A 22,407-nucleotide genomic window follows, 5' to 3' on the forward strand; every position below is an offset into this window, starting at 1 on the left:
CGACTCTGGAGGACAATGGTGCGTCTCTGGAAATCGGAAACGTGTTCGAAGTGATGACTCACTCTCCGATTCTGGCACAACACGTGTGCCAAACAACGTCTCCAACAGTCTCACCGTCGTATATCCCCCGACTGACTCAGAGAAGAAATTAACTTCCCTTAGCAGTCTCAAGGTCACACAGGCTCTCGAGAAGATAAGTCCAGAATGCATTCTTCAAGTGCGCTACAATCAACGACTCAACCTTATTGCAGTTGACGTCCGAAACGGACATGCAGCACAAGTGCTGATGAACAATACACTACTATGCGGTATCCAAGTTCGACCATACTCTCCGTTGTCAGGCAAAACAAGCGTCGGAGTAATTCACGACGTTGATGCGGATGTCACCGATGAAGAACTGGCACAATACCTACGATCAGAAGCCAAGATTGCCAATGTGCGACGACTTGGAAAATCTCGAGTCGTCCAAGTAGCCTTCAGCGGCAGCCACCTTCCGAGCCATGTCTTACTAGGATATGTGCGACACTCTGTTGTCCCATTCAAAGAGAAGCCCATACAATGCCACAACTGCGGCGGTTTCAGACACAAAAAAATCGCCTGCAAACGTGCCCAAGCTTGCAATCGATGTGCCGAGAACCACGTTCCGACAGCTGAGGGATGCACGTCCAGTTCAGTGAAATGCATAAATTGCAGCGGCAATCATGAGGCTACATCGCACATATGCCCGAAGTGGAAGGAAGCACAGTCTGTAGCTACATATTCAAAAATGAATACCGTAGGGTTTCGTGAAGCAAGATCCGCCATCTTCCGTCAAAAAACGACCAGGGACACCACCGAGGGCACCAGAAGAACAGAGTCAAACTCAGAAGAAACTGGTAAGGACACTTATGCTTCAGCGCTCAAAAGAACTGGCCAAAACGTTAAAGAAAAGATGAACACCAATCCCACAATCAGTCAGATCTTGACGCAAGATTCGTCAGAAAAATCTATACATCAGCCATCACCCAACGCGGGACCTTCGACACGCCCCTGTGCCAAAAAAGGCCAAGTTGAAAAAGAAGACAAAGCTAGCAACCAAGGGACACAAGAAAGTGAAGCTCCTGGATGGATATTAATAATAAAGCAGGTGCTAGTATAGCACTTGCAGTTTTGGCGAAAATTGAAGCCTCCTGGGCGGGTACCCTTGCATCCATTATCCAGACAATGCTTCACCTTCTAGCAGGCTGTCAGTAGGATCACTCAACACAAGTGCGCATCGTTACCAACGAAGAGAAGCCTCTAAGTGTGGAACTTCAAGCGAATTCCAACACTGCGGCACAGCACGGCACAGGCGTAGTCCATTGTTTCCTTCACTGCTTCAATGGAATGTAAACGGACTGCGCACTCGACTTTCTGAACTGCGGCAATTCCTCACAGATAAGAAAATTGATGTCCTGGCCCTTCAGGAAACGAATGTCTTGCCCGGAGAGATACGCTTATCACCTTACGTGTTATATCATAGCGCGGCTATAAACCCAAATGGAAGATCAAGAGTCTCTATACTTGTGCGAGATGAAGGTCATCACTCTGAGCTTGACCTTTCGGACCTCTGTTTACCATCTGAAGAGTATGTTGGAGTGACGATCAGAATGGGAAAGAATGAAACGACAATTGTATCAGCGTACGTCACGCCACAAGGCCTCTGGTACACAAAGCCACTTGAAAAAATAAGTAACAGAAGCCGAGGAAACTTAATTATTTGTGGAGACTTCAATGCTCACAATGAAATATGAGCTGACACTCGCACGGATACGCGAGGACGTCAGATAGAGACAACGGCAGCAGCGTTCAATCTCCGAGCTCTCAACGACGGATCGGCTACATTTTGCCGACGGCACACAAAGGCGAGCACCCTGGACATAACGCTGGTATCGGTAGAAATCGACGCTCTCTGGACTGTGGAGCCGGACACGGGCGGAAGTGACCATTTTCCAATCAACGTGATGCACCCCAGAGCGGCTCCGAAGACCATCAAGGAGTGCAAGGTGGTTAACTGGGACCTTTTTCGTCAATACTTCACTTCCGCCGCAGATAGTAAAAGCGATACAGACATCACTACTTGCATTGCGGACTGTTTGCAACGCGCAACCCGCATTGTTAAGATTCCAGCGACACGTCCTACACCTGACCTTGAGTGGCTTAATCTCCGAGCCGCTCGACGACAAGCCCAACGAAGGGCACTGCATACGGACGGCTTATGGGATTGGGCACGATACAACCGCATAGATGCTTGCTTCCGTCGCCACACAAAAAAGCTGCAAAAGTGGCAGTGGAGTAGTGACTGTGCATCGCTGAGTGGCCCTGGGGGAGGAAGACGGGCATGGAGGCTCGTTCGAGCTCTTAAAGGGGCCAAAATTCCGCGACATCCCATTACAACACTTGCAATCAAGACAGGTCAAACCACGATTGAAGTGGCGGAGCATCTGGCGAACGAGTTTGCTCGGTCCTCTATTACACAGCCTGTACACCAGCAAACATTGAATGCCCCACAGTTCACCAGTGTCCCTCCAGACAGCGAGAGCACATTGGCCAGCTACACCGACTTCACTTTGGCAGAGCTTACGCACGCACTTAATTACACTAGAAGGAAGAGCGCTCCAGGTCCTGACGGTATAACATATCAGTCTCTCCGAAATATAGACCCAGATTATCACGCCGACATTCTTGAGAAACTCAACGCCATCTGGAAAGATGGGACATTCCCAAATACATGGAAAGAGTCAATAATCATCCCAATACCTAAACAAGGAAAACCATTGGACGAAATCTCATCCTACAGGCCTGTATCGTTAACAAGCTGTCTTGGAAAACTCCTAGAGCGCATGGTTCTCCGGCGCCTCGCGTGGCTTCTAGATCGAGCGAATGCTTTCCCACCTTCGTTGGCGGGCTTTCGAGCAAGGAGGTGCACAGCCGATGCGATAGGAGACCTCGTGTCGACCTTAGAAGAAGCCAAATCCACTGGCCGAATGGTGCACTGTGTCTTTCTAGACATTAGTCGTGCGTTCGACACACTGCCTCATTCTATCATCATCCAGCGACTCAAGTATTTTGGTATCTGTGGCCGAATCCTCACATTTATAGAGTCGTTCCTCACTAGACGGAGCTTCACTGTCAAGATCCCTGGTGCAACTAGCACTTCACGTCCAATCACCAAAGTTGTTCCCCAAGGCAGCGTACTCAGCCCCTTACTCTTCAACGTGGTGATGGCATCGCTTCCTCAATGCCTTCCGACCAACAACGAAACCCTCCATGTCGGCATGGCAATATACGCCGACGACGTTGCCATGTGGTGCGAGGGTCCCTCCGAAAGTGCCGTAGCTATCCGAAATCGACTTCAAGTAGCCCTAGATGCTACGGCTCTGATGATTTCAAAACTCGGCCTCTCACAATCAGCGGAAAAAACCGCGTCGCTCCTTTACCGCCAGTAGGACGAGCACCCGAGCACGCACTGCGGCTAATGATTGCTGAAACTCCTGTTAAGAGAGTTGGTAGTCATCTCTATCTTGAGAGTTGGTAGTCATCTCTATCTTGGGGTGCAGGTGGATGACCGCGTGACCTGGAGACCTGAGGTTCGGAGGACTTTGGAGCGATGTCGTGAGCTACTACGAGTCATACGACATCTCGGAGTCCCTTCGCGGGGAGCGCCACAACGTACTCTCCTACAACTCTACAAAGGTCTTATAATGTCGAGGCTCCTGTACTCCCTGCCACTCCTCAACATAGGAAGGGCCCAGATTCGGGACATTGACACATTTCACAGGAAGGCGCTGCGTTGCTGCCTCGGACTTCCACCATCTTCAGCAAACACCCCGACCCTTGTTGCGGCAGAAGAATGGCCTCCATCGTTAAGACTTGAAGAGAGAGCTATGCGTCACATTGCTCGCATTAACAGTGTTCATGCGGTGGACAATATTAATTCCCACCTGTTGGCCCGTAAAAATTTTCACCTCGGACAGCTGGCATCCAACTTTCAGCACGAGATTGGAGCACCAGGGGAATATTTATATCCACCTCCCCCACATTCAAAGAGAGCGCCCCTGTTGATACAAAAAACACTACCAATTTTTCAACGTAAGGCGAATGTCCCCACGTTAGTCGCCCGATCGATCACGTTCGAACGCCTGGAGGAAGCTTACGGTGATTGGATTCACGTATACACGGACGCCTCAGTCAATGCGATCAAGAAAACAGCAACTGTTGCTATTACTATTCCCGAAATAGACTTCGAAGTGTCTGGCCGGCTTAACTTCGAGGCATCATCAACTACTGCAGAACTTGTTGCTATCTGGGCAGCGCTTAAGTCCATTAAAAACATCACTCCGCCAACCAAAGCTGTGGTGCTCACGGACTATAGAGGCGCACTGCAACAACTTCAACGCCTCGAGAGGGCCACCCCCCTTTTAAATAGAGTAGCATTAACAGCTGCAACGGTGGAAGACCTTGGCTGGAGTTTGGCTCTGCAGTGGATTCCCTCCCATGTTGGAATTCCCGGCAACGAGAGAGCAGACGAGCTAGCTGCGCGGGCTCATAATGACGGTGACCCTACATTCATTTTAGATCGCTTTAATGAGGCACACAGACTTATACGGGATACCATCCGCAAAAAACACCCCCACAGAGGGGTAGCGACAGGAAGACCACCTCCAAACATCCCATGCAAACTCCCACGTTCAGAGGCATCACTCTTTCACAGACTTTTGAACTGGTTGCCCGCATACCGCAAAGCGTCTCAATATGTACCGCCGCAAGACAGATCCCGGATGCCCAACTTGTGGTGATCCTGAAGACACAACCCATGCACTACTTTTGTGCCCAACCCATGAGGATCTCCGAAAAGTGCTATTGCGATCCTACGCTGCTGTTGGACTTCCCCACTCCACTGCCCAAGAGCTTTTGAACCCCAGTGGAACGCGTGGAATAGTTGAAAAGACCTTTCGTGCTCTCCTCCAATATCTCCGGGACAGTGAGCTCTCGGATCGACTCTGATGTCCGCAGACACAAAATAAAACTTACACGACGGATCTAGGACAAGTATTCTACTTTTAAATTAACGTATGCGGTGAATAGGTAGCACAGCAAGTTAGCAACATTCTGGTCTAGTGCGGAGCCGAGATGGGAACCTCCGCGGTACATTGACGGACTTTGCCATCTCGGATCGGCACTGCGATAGGAGTGGATGCTATCTTCCTGCTCGCTGTGGAGTCATTTTCTCACAAGCCCAATTCTAAACAAGCCCGTTGACTTTTGGACTACAATGCATCAGATATGTTCGAACTTGTACATAACCATTTCTTCTTCCTCTTTCCTTTATTTACCCATCTCCCAAAAAGCCAGGTAGCGACTTGCCCCTGACTGGAGGCCCACATATCTCCTGGCTCCCCCCCTTCTCTTCACCCCAAAATAAACAAACAACAGCAACAAATGTCGCGGCAGACAGCCTGAGGCCGGTTTTTCTTCTCTCCTTTTTTTAAAATGGTAAGCTTATCCGTTCCTATTTTCACCCCATGCTTCTACCGCATGGTTACACCTCTGTAGTAAATCGCCGCGCGATACATAAAAAAAACAATTTTTGCCGTTTGTCTAAATTGCTTTGGAAGCGTTAGTTTACGTGCTATAAAACGGTCGGTAATGAGCTAGGGAGAGACTGCCTCTGCAAGGTCATGTTGGCCTCCTTATCTTTTGCGCTCCGGGTGAGAGCAAATTCGACTCTTCTAAAAGTATGGAGAAGCGTTCTTTCTGGGGAATGCAGGCGGCCTCAGCGGATGAAACTGGCATTAGCTGATTAGAAGCCAAAAAACCGAATCGTTGCGAGGCAATGACAGGCGGGCCGATGAGTTCATGCACACAATTCCCTCTATATTGTTTTTCTACTTGCATCGCTAACAACAACAACCGAATCACAGACCGATTCGTTTTTCAGTGTTCTTGCATTAGTGGCTATAAGACAGAAACGTCGGCAACTAAAATTGCATGGAAAAGCCTCCAAGAAGCCTCAGGTGTGCGTCAAATGTTTCACTAATACACATCGTTTTTGTTTTGTTTTGGGAGTCCTGTATAATGGGGGTCTATTCAGCTGCAAATCTGAGTCCTTCAGGAGGATTCATTTATGCAGTCACGTTGTTATAATTCGGGTATATATTTAGTTCGTTTATTTTTAATCGCATGTTCTGCTCTTCTTGTTTACTTACAGTTCCAGCGGTGTGGTCGTAGTAATCATTTTCACCCGTGTAATAGCCAAAGAAGCTCTCGAACCCTCTTTTGGGGGGCGTGTATGGTGTCTGAAAAAATCCCAGGTGCCACTGAAAAAGAAAAGACAATATTTATTGTTGACTACTCGTTTTCTATCGGATTATTGCCTAGGACTTCCTTCATACCTTTGTTTAAATCATTGAGCATCTATTAATATTGTTAAATACGGGATGTAGACCTTCGATGGTTGCTTAATCGATTTATTCCGATGGAGCCTCCGATTGAGCCTGGCGCAACATTCCTAGCCTGGCGTGGTCTGCTCGTGCCCCGCGGCTCTCAAGCGCTCGGTTCGGGCGCAGCCGATGGTCACGAGCCGATGGGCGCCAGCTTGCCAGCCGCTACAAAACACCCCCTCCAACTAGCCGTGGCTCCCGTAGCGTTGCGGTTGTCGTTGCGCTCGAGTGCCCCTCCGGGTACCAGTGTAAGGGCCAGCGTCTGCCGTCGCTGACGCTGGTTCGCGAGGAAACGCCGCCAGCCTGCTACTGTCTCGCTGGGGTGATGCGTCTACTCGAGCTGGAGAATTTTCGCCGGGAGATGGTGCCCGTGGTGGAGTTGGACTCTGGTCAATCTTGAGGTCCCACACAGGAGACGGAGTCTTCGCTTCTTGTGGAGTGCAGGCTGCTGTACATTGCTGACGTATGTGGTTGGTATGCCGGCGTACCGAACCTTCATCTGTGTTCACCATCCATGAACGGAGGCCCATCTGACGTTCGATTACGCCAGGAAACCAGCCTTTGCCGTGTGGGAACTTCTTAGTCCAGACCGACTGTCCCACGCTCAGTTCCCGTGCGTTAGTGACGCTTTCCGTGCGGACTGGCTCTTCAGAAAATACAGTTTTTAATCGTTCAAGAGCTGATGGACGTTCCCTGCCATAAAGCAACCATGCTGGCGTTTTTCCCGTTGCAACGTGAATGGTAGTGTGCTGTTTGAATAAAAACCTGGCCAGCGCACAATTCAGCTCTTCCTTTCCCTTCTTCCCGAGTGCAAGTTTCAGCTCCTGTACCATGCGCTCCGCCTGGCCATTAGTGGAGGGATGGTATGGCGCACTCGTTACAGCGATGATCCCGTTGTTTCGGTAAAATGTTTTCATCTCCTCGGAAACTAGCGCCGCGCCATTGTCCGACACAATCTTCCTTGGTAGACCAAACGTTGCAAAAATGGTCGGTAACTCTTTAATGATGGTGGCCGACTTCATGTTGCGGACCACGCGCGCTTCCGGTCACTTGGTGAACGCGTCCACCACAACCAGAAAAACATGACCCTCGACAGGACCTGCAAAGTCCAGGTGAACATTGTCCCACGGCTCGGTTGGCCTATTCCACACAGAAATAGGTTCCTTCGCTGGTGTCTTCCGGTGTATCTGGCAGGTGCTACATGCAGCGACCCATGCTTCAATTTCGGTGTGATCCCGGGCCACCAAACGTAGCTGCGAGCGCAAGCTTTCATCGCCACAATTCCACGATGTCCCGAGTGAATTAGAGCCATCGCCTCTCTTCTCAAGTTGTTAGGAATCACGACCCGTGTCCCCCAGCTTATGCATCCTCTGTGTGTCGACAACTCTGCCGCTTTACTTATGTACGGCGAGTACTCTGGGGACTGATACCGATGAATAGTGCCTTCTTCTACTTCCTGGTATACTGTTAACAGGACGGCGTCACGTGCTGTCTCCCTGGCTACTTGGTCTGCGGAGAGCGGTGGGCGGGTCAAAGCCTCAAACATCAGGATGTCTCCGGGTACTTCTGGCTCCTCCTCCGTGGTGGACATAAGAAGTCGGCTTAGAGCGTCCGCATTCTGATGGCGGTTTCCTGGCCTGTAGCTCAGCTCATACTTATAAGCGGCCAAGCTTACGCACCATCTGGTAATCCGCGGTGACAACACTTGTGGAACGGGCTTGTCAGCTCCTAGGATGCCAAGAAGAGGTTGATGATCTGTGTAGATTGTCATGCTTCGCCCTGTGACATACTGATGAAAATGGGTGACTCCATATACAATGACTAGGCCCTCTCGGTCCAGTTGTGAGTAGTCGCACTCAGCGGTTCCCAGGGTCCTGGACGCAAACGCAATCGGAGCCTCTCAGTCGTCGGAGTTCAACTGTGCTAGTACGGCGCCCACACCGAAAGGCGAAGCGTCGCTGGACAACAGTAGTGGTTTTCTTTCGTCATAGTGTGCCAGTACTGTATACTGCATCACGAGATCCTTCAACTTTTGGAAGGCCACGCGGTGGTTTTCATCCCACCGCCATTCTGTCTTCCGTTCCAATAGGTGATAGAGCCCTCTCGCAATCGTTGCTCGATTCTGTAGAAATTTGTCATAAAACGCTAACAGTCCCAGAAGGGACTGCAGCTCTGTCTTGTTCATTGGCTTGGGCGCCTGTACTACGGCCTGAATCTTGTCCTGCGTGGGATGTATGCCGTCCGCATTGATGAGGTGGCCAAGAAATTTTACTTCACTCACCCCAAAGGGGCACTTGGTTTCCTTTAGTCTTAGTCCTGCACCGTCTAGTCTCGTCAGTACTTGATCTAGTCGATAGTTATGTTCTTCCGCAGTCTCCCCGCTGATGATGATGTCGTCTAGGTACGCAATGACTCCTGAGATGCCTGCTAATGTTGTGTCCATGACTTTCTGGAAGATTGCAGGAGCTGCCGCCACTCCGAAGGGAAGTCTCTTCACTCGATACAGGCCCTTGATGGTGTTGATTGCCAGTACCTCGGCCGTGTCGTCTGTCACCCGTAGCTGTTGATAAGCCTGCGCAAGGTCCAGCGTCGAGAAGACTGTGCCACCCCGGAGGTTAGACAAGGCTTCTGTGGGTGTCGGCAGCGGATAAGCCACCGGTTTCGCTGTCTTGTTCACCGTGTGGCGGTAGTCCCCGCAGAGCCTCACCGAACCATCCGTCTTTCTAACCACCACCACGGGCGTGGCCCATGTTGAATGTTGGACCTGCTCCAGGATGCCCTGCTTTTGCAGTGTCATCAGTTCACATTCCATGACAGCACGCAGGGCGAAAGGTACCTGGCGTGCCTTGAGGAATCTTGGCGTTGCTGACTCCTTAATTTCCAACTGGACAGGTGGGCCGTTGTATCCTGTGATGTCGGACTTGAACACCGCTTTGTGTGCACTGAGAACCTTCTGGACATCTTTGTCTGGCGAAAGATGGTGTATCCCGCTGACGTGGATCTTTAGCGCCGGGAACCAATTTCTGCCCATCAAGTTGCACCCGGTTCCACTTGTTACAACCAGCGGTAGAACGTAGTCCTTGGACTTGTGTCTTACGCGCACTTCAGCTGAACCAAGGACACTCAAGCCTTCTCCGGTCCATGTCCGAAGGGTGACGTTCTCTTTCCGCAGGTACGGAGGTCTGGTCGGCCACACTTTCCGGTAGGTGGCCTCACTGATTACCGTAAATGCCGCTCCTGAGTCTACCTCGAATTCTAGTAACTCTCCCTCGACCTTGAGAGTCACCAGGTACTTGGGAACGAAACAGGTTGCACGTTGTGCGTTCAGCTCTTGCATGTCCAACCCGTAGCTTTTAACAGAAGCTCCACTTTGTGATTCTAGGGCGTCCTCTTCTGCGCCGCAGTCCATCTGATGGGTTGAGTGACGTGTGCCAGTCCTCATCTTGTTTCGACAAGCTTTTTCCATGTGTCCTATTTTTTACATAAACGGCACGCTACCCTGCTGAATGGGCAACTGTCTTGCCTGTGCCGTCCATGGCAGCGGTAAAATCGTAGATCCGTTTGCGTTTGATCTCGATCCGAGGTCTGTTTCATAGCCTGTGGTTGTGTGACCCTATGCAGTTCCGTCTTGGGAGTTTTAATCTCCTGCTGCTGTTTTGCCGCACTTTCCAGTCTTGTTGCCATGTCGTATGCTTGCTTGAACGTGAGCGTTTGCTCTGCGAAAAGCCGTTGCTGCAAACGCTCATCTTGCACACCGCACACCAAACGGTCTCTCAACATTACATCCAGCGGGAGCATGGTTGGATTCAATGTCAAAGGGGCGGCGGCCGCTCGTCCTTCAACGCTGGTTGAAGCGGTCGATGATCCGGCGCTAGTTGTGGCCACCGAGAGAGGTGTCAGCACTCCGAAATTGCAGTTGACGGCTAATCTCTTTAATTCCGCCACATAGGTAGCGATGGACTCACCTGGCTGTTGGTCGCGGCGTGGAAATTGGTTTCGGCTGAATAGTTCCAAAGGCCGTGGATCGTAATGTTGTTGGAGCATGGACATGATGCTTTTAAAGGCAACTTCGCCGGGCTTCCTCGGGGCCGTCAGCGCTTGCACAGTTTCGTAGGTTTTCGCGCCACAAAGGGTCAGCAGCAGGGTTCCCTTGTTCCCGTGATCCGTTATGTCGTTTGCCTGGAAGAAGAATTCCAATCGCTCCGCCCAGGCCGACCATCCTGTCCGTTGGAATTCTTCGAGCTTGCCTTGTGTCGCAGTCATCCTTTAACCACTGCTGGAGTTCTCGTCCGCCCTCGTCGCCAATGTTAAATACGGGATGTAGACCTTCGATGGTTGCTTAAAAAGGAGCTGTGCAACGATATTCAATTGGAATGTTTTTCTCTCTACACGAGCTTACTGGCACACCTGGGACTCAAGGATACTCACACGCAACGCCATTGGCCAAGAAACTCCTTTGTTACGGTGTAATTTCAAGGACAAAAGCGATCATTTTCATTCAATCTCTCCTTTGCAAAATTTGATGACGTAACTCGGGGATCGCAGTACACCCAAGTGACGATATTTGAATGCGGTTCATAGATTGGACCCGAGCATTGCGTGGGCACTCGACTTGGGCTCGTGACAATTGCTAGCTCGAGAAGCATTCGGGTTGTGACCCGTGTTCAATCGCTGCAACGACGACAACAGCCGAGCCATAACAATGTCTGGAACTGAGCGCGTGTCCTGCGCTTTGCCAACCCCAGCGCGTGGCTATGATCAACACTGGCGGCATATAATCGGCTCCAGATCACGTGGCCGCTTGTTCTGGCTGCGAGTTGAGGGGGTGAACGCTGCTCGTTTTTCTTAAATTTTTTTCTGGGACTTCTATTGCGTGGGGTGAAAAACGAACGCGTGTTTCATAGGTCATTAACGTTAGGGATCCGTTTTAAGGGGTATTTGTGCACAGTACAAAAATTGTTGCACAGCTCCTTTAATCGATTTATTCCGATGGAGTCTCCGATTGAGCCTGACGCAACGTTCCTAGCCTGGCGTTGTCTGCTCGTGCCCCGCGGCTCTCAAGCTCAAGCGCTCGGTTCGAGCGCAGCCGATGGTCACGAGCCGATAGGCGCCAGCTTGCCAGCCGCTACATAACAAATATTATTTTTTCTTCAGTGCTTACGCGAATTCCCATGTTGAACTCAGATTGGATGGTGATTGAAAAGAAAAAAGTGTTGGAACGTAAACGATTACATTTTTTATATTCCAAATGTATTTAAAGTGAATCGAGCTTTGGAAGAGCGTAGGTGCAAATAAAAGATCGGAGATTTTAAAGGTATTTCACTCAAAAGGTGTGGTCAATTAAAAACAATTAAAATTGATACTTGCAATGGCGAAAATCTTAATAATCACCTAAATGTTTCGTTTACCATGATAACTTTAACCCAAAGCAATGGCAAACAGAAGTTGTTTTTTTACAGTTGAAGAGAAAGTGACAGGGAGAGACAGGGTTTCAAACTCAGCTGATAATTTTATTCAACCATCATCCTTATATACAGAACTACAACCGTCACCTCCTTCCGCTCCAGTCTCGGGTTGAAATCATCATGGTAAACTTGCAGCAGCTCGCTTCCTCACTGGCCGTCATTTAAATAAATATTTTGTGTTTTTTTATTCTTGTTAAATGCCTGTTTGATACGCTTTTTTCACTTTTTTCCTCTTTTTTTCTTTCTCTCTTCCGTCCTTTCTGTTGATTCTCCATCTTTGGCTCGCGCCAAGCTTACATAGACGCAGATTGTCTCCTCTCAAAGAAAAAAACACTTTCTATATGGCGTTTGCTATCAAGAAAATAATCGACATAAACCTGCGACATAAAAAAGTTACACGAAAATGCAACACAAAATTGAAGTCATCCACTAATTTTAGCGGGCTTATGTCACGGTGTATTTGACAGACGGTGGTCACGGGGCGACACTATAACGTATTGTACATTCAAGAATGTTTTCAAAGAAGGCTACTACTGACTGAAAAATGTTTTACAGTGTATGCACCCTCATACGTATAAGTCCCCGAAAAAACTTCTCCAGTACCCGTCATTAATCTCCAGCCCTTCAATCAGCCTAGCGATTAAGAAGGGCGCGCGTTATCACAGTTCAATGATGTCCTAGCTAAAACGGCAAGAAAGGTGTTCAGTGCGTTTGCGGCGGATATTTAATTATCATGTTACTATGCTAGTGATTGGTGCTCGCACATTTTGCTGGCTTAAAAGAGGATTACATTTTTTCTTCTCCGAGTGTAGTGTGGGACAGCATGCATCCAGGCATTTTTGACAGGGTATGGGATGCATTCGCCACATCAACAATGCGTTTTTCTTCAAATAATTCGATGGAATAAGAAGGGCGATCGATACCATGCAGGAAGCCATAGAAAATAATCCGATAGAAACAATGGTGTGACGTAATTTGTCTCCATACAAAACTTTTCACTAGGCACCACCCACCCTACCGTCTTTACACGCATTTGGCAGAATAACCAAACATGCAGTCATTATTTTTTCTCAGCGTTGTACCTTCCGAGTTTATTATTTATCTTACAACAATATTGAACTAAGTATATCAAAATGACATGAAGTTAACTCAGCATTACCATTTATTTTCACTGCGAAGTGGGGCCCCGTTTGCTCCCTCACCGCGAGAAACTATCTTTCAAACTGGTTTTATCCTTCCTATTAATTGAGAAATAATGTTTCTATGAAAAGTATCTCGTGACAGAATTGGTACCAATACGTTATTTTTAATGATCTCATTTTGTAGAGAAGATCAGACACAATTTACAACGGGACAATCCGTGTGATTTAAATTGCAATTCACGTCGCGATTTAAATAAGATTGACCCTCTTTTCTACCTTCAGCCTGGACGGAAGCTTGCCTTGCCTTACCTTGCCAATCATGTTCACTTGATAGCCTAAATCTTTGAAATGCTGTGGCATAATTTTTATTTCCAGCGGCAGACCCCATGGCCCAGCGTCTTGAATAACGTAAGCCTGCATGCCTGAAAGAATCCAGAAAAGTAACTTCTCTTCAACGTTATGTAAACCCTGAGATGGGGAACAATAAAACAAACGGACGAAGAAAACAAAATAAACGAAGCTGAAATTTATTGCTTACAATTCTGTTAAACAAAATAATGCATTTTATTAAAGCATGAAGTGCTTTTTAACGCTACCCCCAATCTCGAAATTTTGTCCGGCTGTCCGTCCGTGCCTTTTCAGCTAATTTAGCGGTGAAAGTGTCGTCACGTGCCCTATACACATTGGGGAAATTTATGGCACGTGACCTGTACGTCAACTTATATTCCCCGCTAAATTTAGCGGGCAGATTCACGTCTTGTGGTCAAAACATCAATTCAGTTTCCCCGCTAAATTTAGCGGTAAATTGACGCCACGTGACCTATACACCGATTCAGTTAGCTGCTATATTTAGCGGGAAAATGAACGTCTTGTGACCTGTACACGCCAATCCAGTTTCCCCGCGGAAGTTTGGGGAAATCGACGTCACGTCACCCGACGTCACGTGACATATACCACCATGAAGTTTCTACACTAAATTTAGCGGAAAAATGTACGTCACATGACACCCTCAGCAGTTCCCTATGATGCAGTTCATGCATTACAGGACTTTAAAAATAAAGGTCGCGGCCAATTTTTTTTTTTATTTTTCAAATACATTCGCTCTACTAGATAAAAATAATGTACATTTCTAATGTCCCGTCAGGCTATTCACCCAACTTGCTCAGGTAAACTTTACAACGGAAAGGGCGGGTGCAACTGGCGGGCAGTTCTGCACGGCTTAAAACACCATAAAAGAACAACAGTGAACCTGTCTCACGATGGGCTCGGTACACGAACCGCTGGTCTAAGTTCAATGCGACGAACCGGTTCTATGGTCGAGATGTGTCATCTTCGGAATCCTTAAGCGGCGGTCACGCTGTTCACACATCACACAGAACACTCGGTGTTGGCTGCAGACATTATGACAGAGTCATGTCCGGACTCGCCTCGAACATCTTCGGAGTAACCGGGTTTGCTTCGTACACGCTTCGGACATCTTCGAATTGACCGGGTTCGCTTCGTACACGCTTCGAACATCTTCGAATTAACCGGGTTCGCTTCGTACACGCTTCGAACATCTTCGAATTAACCGGGTTCGCTTCGTATATACTCACAACATTTCTGGAGACAGTTATTTTATTACTGATGTGACAGGACTCTCACACATGAAAGAAACGTGTCTCAGACAGTGACTTCAGACTGTCTTTTGAATGACATATTGGATGTACGACAGCGGCTTAGCAATGCTTTGAAGGCAAAACTGTGTCCTTTCATCTTTTTGTTTTTTTGCCTTAAAAAAACTGCGTTACTATTGGCACGTTTATGTCTCTGTTGGCCAACTGTATTGTTTAAGTCAAATAAAAGGAGTTCACATGTAGTCCTTGTTTCGAGCTCATCTCGGTGCAGCATGTACCGGGGACTTTGCTAGCGTACGTGACAGCGTCATTTCAGGACTGGCTTCACTGCCGGCAGAGGGCACAGCACGAACTAAACTGGGGTAATACATTTGGCCTACGCCTTGGCTTAGAGAAGCCAAGGCGTAGGCCAGTTGTAATACCTTATGTTCATAAGGTGAGACACAGTATAAAGAAAGTGGGGCAAAAACATGGAGTTCCCGTATTACTCTCAGCTCCTCAAAACATGGGCAGATTGTGTGGAAAAGTGGGACGAGGGGAGACACGCGTCGGTGTCTGTCAGAAGAAACATAAGACCAGGTATGTGGAGTGTAGCGAGGGATTGGTTTACAAGATTAATTTATCATGTGGCAAAGTATACAGAGGCCAATCGGGACGCTGTATAAATGATAGGCTCAGGGAGCAAGCACTGTCAGTTCGATCGTCACCCTCGGAAAATCTGGCTGTGCACTGTGACAGATGTGGGTGTGTCCCGAAGTTTGACAACACCATTATCTTGGCCCGAAACCGAATCAAAATGACAAGGAGCTATCCGAAGCTTTTTTTCATAACCGAGTGCGTTGAAGGAACGTGTGTCAGCGCTCCATCGATAGCCCTATTTGGCTCTGAGGTGGCGCTTTTTAAAATCTTTTGTAAAGTAGATAGCGGACAGACGAACATTGATAGGGTGATGTCACATTTCTGTAGTACATGTCGCGATTTCACGGTGTATATATATGTGTGTTTTCCGAGAATAAACTCCAGTTGCAAGTAGCGCTCTGTGTTGTTCGTTTCTTTTACTTGTCCGTTGTTTTTAGCGCTTTTAGCCCCAAAAGACATCAAACCAGCCCTGTACACGTTACTAAAAAAAAGTAATTGATTAAAATTATAATTACTCTTGGTTACTAATATTCAGTTGAATTACTTGATTACTTCAAAAGAAATGTAATTGACTGTTGCTTGAAGAAGTGGTCCTTCTTTTCTGATACTTAATTTATTCAAAACGACAAATTGCTCTGCCGGTTTCAAAAACGGGTCGCTCTTATAGTGCATTTTTAGATTGGAATCACTTAACTATAAACTACGTATCGGCTTAATTCATTAAATTTGGTAAAAAATGCTCCTGTGGGAGACTTGGCTCCAGGATTCCCGGGTACCAGACTTGAGGAAACTGAGGGCACCATTAGGAAGGGGAAGTGAACAATAGTCACGGTTACAAACAAGTTTAGGACTTCTAAAAGTAATCAAATTACTGTTGCGATTATTTCTTTAAGAAATGTAATCAAGTTATTGCGAAATGACTCCATAAAGTAATCGATTACATGTAATTTGATTACCTGTATTGAGTACCGTTCAAGTGTGCATCAAACCAACAGCTGCGCTTCGTTACTGACACTCTTTACCATGGCCGCGCTGTGGTGCGAGCAACTCCAACACGAGCGAGCAAAGGTCCGTGCAAGGTTCCCATGTGCAGCTATTGGTCAAAACTGACGTTATCGCAATGCAAATAAACGAAAGCTTGTTTCCTCCGTCCTCCAGGAAAAGAAACGTCCCGTGTCCCGGGAGCCACGCGCCTGAGGCTACGCAAATCGAAGATATTAATTGTACCCGTGTGAATTGGATAAAACCCCGTCATCAGGGCTGATCTCGATGGGGTGCAGAGCGGCAGCGAGTAATAGTTGTTGAGAATGACACCGTCTCCCGCCAGAACGTCGATATTTGGTGTCGGTATTTGGGTGGATCCATGGAAACTGACGTCTCCCCATCCCTGAAATACACAAAAAGAACAAGACAAGAATTAATTTACAAACTTCGTATATTGCCAGAAATGCCGGAAGAATAAGGTAAAAAAAAAAAAAAAAACTTGTTAAGGTGAAATTGTGCCTAAGACATATGAGAAAAAAGGCCCGTTCACGCACTTTTGTTTGCTTACGATCAGGTTCTTCTGATGTTTTGTGAAGAGAGAACACACTGGAACGCTAGCGCCATCTATGATGTCACCCTGCAATTTTATTTCATGAAAGAAAAGGTTTTGCGGTATTTGCAAGATCAAGTGAGCGTACTATCTATAAAAAATATTTGTTTAAAACATCGTCAAAAGGGTTTTGATAAAAAAAAATTAACGATTCGCAAAAAATACCACGAGAAAACTAGAAAATGTACGGTGAGCTCTATGTTCGTTGGTTAGCCGATAAATGGCACCGGTGTGTTCTCTCGTCGTAACATGTTTTAAGTGGTTTTGAGGACACGGTCGTAACCAGTCTCGAGTGTGTGAGCCAGCCTTCATTCGTCGCGGTCGTCGATGTCCGCGTCGCGGCAGGATAGAACCCAAGCCCAGAATTCACCGCATGCTGCCGATTACAGCTTCCTTCAGGCTGACTTTGTGGTCGGGAATGTTCTGGACAAGAGTGCGGAACAAAACGTTCCAGGGAGGCTAAAAAGAAAATACTGGTACCTCCCCATGTCGTGCAAATAAACTGTGGCGACATCCGCCCACAGCTTCACTGCCGTGATTAAATTCAGTTGACATGTCCTGCAAGCTTAGCGGACGAAGACATAGGACACTGTGACGTCACGATGCTCCTGGACATAACGTGGCCCTAAATTACGTTAATAAGTAGGCGGGAATTTTCTTCTCTACATTTAGCAGGAATATCGTGACGTTATTCGATAGGACGTCAAGTGACACTATGATGTCACAATGTGGCTAGACTGATTCCTCAATAAGTATGGAGGAGACATTTTCCCACTAAATTTAGCGTAGACATTTTCCCGCCTCGCTAAGCGCGTTACGAGGTACGTAACGGAAACACAAGGATCCGCTGCGAATCTTCGACAATAACGGCTGTCGCCGTAAAAAGGGTAAAAAATAAAGAAGCCTTTGGAAGGGAGCGGACCCTGTTTGCCACGTGCGAGCCCAGTGCTCTGCCCACGCGGCTAGCTCGGGCATGAACGCGGCCATGACACTATAACTATACTCCGTTTACCCTTCCGGGCGAGCTTTCTGTCTGTGCTAACACAAGTGTGAACGCGCAGGCACGCGCCAGCAAAGCGCTGCGGAAGCCAGCGAGCTCGTGCTGAAGGCGGAGCTTCTTGTCTCAGCTTATGAATGAACGGAGAATAGACGAATTATGCGTGAACTCATAAAACCCCAGGTGGTATATCCCAGGTAGCACGCCATAGAAACGCCTGGCTTGGCACAAGCTTGACAATCCTAGGGGCCTAAGTTGGGTCTAATACGTTTTTACTCCAAGACTGTTAAAACGGAGGTTCGGGCGAGTTGGTTGTTCATGACTAACAAGGAAACAGAGCACCCTCAAAACAAGCACTTTAAAGCTTTCATGCACACAAAAGAAAGAGCCACTTACACAGCGCTGACTGACAACTCTAGGTTATATTTGCAATTTTTGTTTTCATCTTTTTTTGTGGACACTAGAATGTCCGAGTTCAAGGGGTGAAGTTTAAAAGGGCCCGAAGAACTATTCACCATTTCACCTTATGATGTACCGCAGGAAATGCTATAAGCGCGAGCTCCTTGCTCTAGGGCACTCTCGGTGGCACAAGCTCTCGTGCAATAAGGGCAGCTGCCAACGCTACGAGCACGTGTTCCTAGCCTTCGCTGCGGTACAGCATAAGGTGAACCGGAGCATAGAGATGAAACCTGTTAAAGCGGAGGTTCGGGCGAGTTGGTTGTTCATGACTGTCATGAACAACCAACTCGCACGAACCTCCGTTCGTGCGAGTTGGTTTTGGTTAACACGTCCCTTGGCAAGACAGCGAGACCCAGAAGCTTGGTTTTGGTTAACACGTCCCTTGGCACGGACTGCCGACAAAATGCGTCACAGCTTACCATAAGGGGGCGGGGGGGGGGGGGGGGTAGTGGAGGTTACTTCGTCACCTGAATATGTTGCCGCGCGCCAAGTAAACAGCGCGGCCGTAGCCTAACGGTTATCGCGCTTGCCTCCCACACGAAGGGCCAGGGTTTGATTCCTGGCCGAGGCTACGCATTTTTTTTTGACACTGTAATGTGATGTTCTGGTGAATTCGAGAACCGTCTAGCTGATTTAAGGTTAGAATGTTCTACGCGTCGAACCTTCTACGTTGTATGCTCCAGAAGCCAACGCGTGTACAAAAGCGGCTCCGCGTGGCAAACAGGAGTCAGTTTCGCCCCAGCGTTCGACCCTGCTGCTACGCCGACTTCGACGCCCGCGACGCTCTGTTATTATCTTTTGTACCCTTTTATTTCTGGCACAAGTTCGCCACATTAAACGTTTATTTCTTCCTGTTTATTTTCTGTTTTTTTGTTCACCACCCGTGACAATATCTAATCTGCTCCGTAAGAGAAGCGCTCGGAGTAACTATCCCTCACCTTATACGTTATGAACACAATAAATAAACTCTTAAAAATGTGCAGCTAGCGCTAACAAATGACGTCGTGGTCCTTGAAAGGTCGCGTGAAAATATTTGTGGATTTTGCTTAAACTTCATAAACAATATTCCTGATGTAAAAAAACATTTAATGAACTACTTAATTGTGACTAAGTGCTCATTGTTTAGTGTTATAAACGTAAATTATTGTTTAGTATTATAAAGGTAACTTATTGTTTAGTATGATGAAGGCGAAAGTTGGGCACGATGAAAGCAAATTGGCTCCGCACGGTTTCCTGAACAAAACAACCTACTGTGCTCACATATTGTGCACGATCACTTTTCCTCCAGGCGGTTCATAATAATAAATCTGTCGGCAAATATTCAGGACAGTGTTTGGGGCCAGTTGAGTACGGTGACGAGAGTGCCTAAACTGTAACTATCTCAATACTAAGGCACGTGCTTTGAACAGCGTAAAGCCAGGCGCGTGAGGTCATTTTGATTCCTGGCGCCAACGGCCGGTTAAAGGACACCTAACAACTTGTTCTGAATACAAGTTGGGATGCCAAACACTAAACAATTCTTTGAGCCATGTTTAGTAACACCGAGAGTGTGTGCTCAAATATCATATACGTATATTAAGAAAAGAAAACGCTTTCATTGAACCTTCAGTATTATACGTACAGTTTGCACCTTCAGTTCTAATTCCACGCGATAACTGTGGCGGAAAACACGAAAACAATGGAGAAGAGATTCCCCCTCAGCGCGTACTTTTAAAGGGATACTTCAACGAAATTTGAAATATTACCGTCGTGTTCAAAAATAAGTTGAATATGATCCACAATATCCGTAAATGACAATCGCACGTTTGTGTTTTAAGCCTGGTGGCTGTATTTTTCGTTATAAACGGCCCACTCTGGCAAGCGCTCGGAGAAGGCCCAGCTTAGAGCACGTGACATCCAACGCAATCGTGACGTAGGTCGTCTCAGGACGAGCAAAGCTACGGCGAGGCTGACGTCGAGAGCATGACCTAGTCGTTCCAGCCACCGGAGCGACTGCTTTTATACGAATTTTGAGTGACGGGTTAATCTTCTGTAATCTTGTAGGGGGACAATAGCGACTTCTGCGACACACAAAAGGCATTGTCGGGAAGAGGGGGGTTCCCCCTTCCCCTCTTCTCTCGTCGTGGCCGGAGGCGAGACAACCTCCGTCACTAGCTGTCAAGGTTCCTAGACGGGCATTACAAGCGAGGCGTTAGCGACATCCACCAGGCGCTCTTTGCTAATCGTTTAATTCGTTTTAAAATTTCTTTTCGTGACTTTTTTAATAAGATATGGGTTTGTTCGATGTAATGCTGCTTTTTTGAACACATATAGACAAAAAAATTAGCGCCGAAATTTCGTTGTGGTATCCCTTTAAAGAGAAGACTGAGTTCACTTCCTTGCAGGCCACAAAACAGTCAATCAGGGAGGAAAATAAAAGGAGGCCAGCGAATAACCATGCACAGAATACGATTACCACTGAAAACAATGCGACCTGCCCTGGGGTGACCTGGAAGAGCTACGTCATTCTCATCACCTCTCTGAGCGCATGTAATTTTTAGAGAGCCTAATCATATTCCGAGCTAGTCGTTCGCAGGGATCATTCTATTTTTTTGCTGTAAATTGTTGTTTTCGTGTTCTGCAGAAAAGGGAGATCACGTACTTTTTTTTTTCAGACTTTGTGGCAGAAGCAAGCTTTCAGATATTCTTTTTCTATCTTCTATCTTAGAACTTTTTCTACGAAAATAGAGTTTACGTTTCCTTACTCTGACGTACTATGGTAATCAACAGCTTAAATGGAATAAGGGCATTACGAACCTCGAGCATCGTATTACTCATCCGCAGCAAATGAAACTGCTGCATTAACCGATTAATACGCCGAAGGGCGTATCACGAAGCAATGAGCGGGAACGTAATAAGCCGCAACTTACTTTCCTTATGCTTAAACCGACTATAAAATATAATGTAATCGAATAGAATGGAGTTTTCCTCTTCCACAACGCGCCATGCAGTTAGTATAAATTGGTGAAGAAAGGTAAAAAACGCAGGCGAGCTCTTGAATGACACCCCAAAACGTAGGAACAATTAAAAAAAAAAAAAAAGAGAACGGACAGAACAACAAAGATTTTGTTGTTCTGTACGTTTTTGTATCATTCCCACGTCTCGGGGGTACTATGGATGTCATTCAACTCGTCATTTTGCGTGCTCGATTATACGCGCCGATCGACTTTGCTTTGAAAATTCCTGGGGTCAGTTTCTCCGCAAACAAGAAACGGAAATAACCCCATCTCGATATTAACAAGTTAAAGAAGAGAACATATTCAAAAGCGATTTCCGCGTATCCTTTATGACGGATATCTTGGTAGGAAATGTTTTTATGAATATAATTCCGTTTTTTCCAAACTCACATCGCGGACTTTATGCAAGAGGTCTGTTCGGGATATTCAGTTTTTAGATAGGTTTATTCATAATGCAATAGAGAGCCGTGCACTCCTTAGCTCTGTTTACTTTAGCGTTCCACTTAAAACGAACTCCAGAAATCTGAGAGTATTTCACCCAGGCCTCACTCGAGATGCATCGCCGGTATCGCGTATCCAACAGGTTATAAACGCCCAATTTAATCACATCGCCATTTTTAGTGGAAACCTGTCTTTTGGAGAACGATAATTTTTATGCATGCTTTAATTGGTTTATATGCATGTTTGTGTGCTTTCATATTTCGCGCAACTCTGTACTGTGATATTTTATATCCAAATTTGCAGTTAGAGCTCCAAGAGTTTACGCGTGTCATTTATTGTGTATTCCAAGTGTGTGTGCTTTACCCAGTGTGCTTTCGACCTGTTGGTTTGCACAAGAAAAAAATTAATATTGATTTATTTATTGATTAAGTGGGTGATTAATTGTTTGACTGATTCATTGATTATAGACTCAAAAAAGCGTTCGTTCTTGGAACGATTTTGGACGTCCCAAAAACCCTTTCAGCTCGTGAAGACGGTTTGGACCCAAGCATGACCACCCCCTGGCGCATTAGAAAGGCAGCAGGGCAATGAACTCTT

At 47.0% G+C, this 22,407-nt stretch overlaps 1 protein-coding gene across 1 annotated transcript in view; it reads right to left on the reverse strand.

The window, feature by feature from the left end:
- LOC8041661 (arylsulfatase B-like) overlaps positions 1 to 22,407 on the reverse strand; it is a 58,700-nt gene that overhangs the window by 29,216 nt on the left and 7,077 nt on the right. The window contains exons 2-4 of the mRNA XM_040216066.2: positions 16,551 to 16,710; positions 13,378 to 13,490; positions 6,228 to 6,338 (exon numbers count right to left, since the gene is read on the reverse strand). Of these exons, the coding sequence (XP_040072000.2) occupies positions 6,228 to 6,338; positions 13,378 to 13,490; positions 16,551 to 16,710 (384 nt within the window). The remainder of the gene's footprint in view (positions 1 to 6,227; positions 6,339 to 13,377; positions 13,491 to 16,550; positions 16,711 to 22,407) is intronic.

This window comes from Ixodes scapularis, unplaced genomic scaffold (genome assembly GCF_016920785.2).
Source record: "Ixodes scapularis isolate PalLabHiFi unplaced genomic scaffold, ASM1692078v2 PGA_scaffold0__279_contigs__length_252992795, whole genome shotgun sequence".
NCBI lineage: Eukaryota > Metazoa > Arthropoda > Arachnida > Ixodida > Ixodidae > Ixodes > Ixodes scapularis.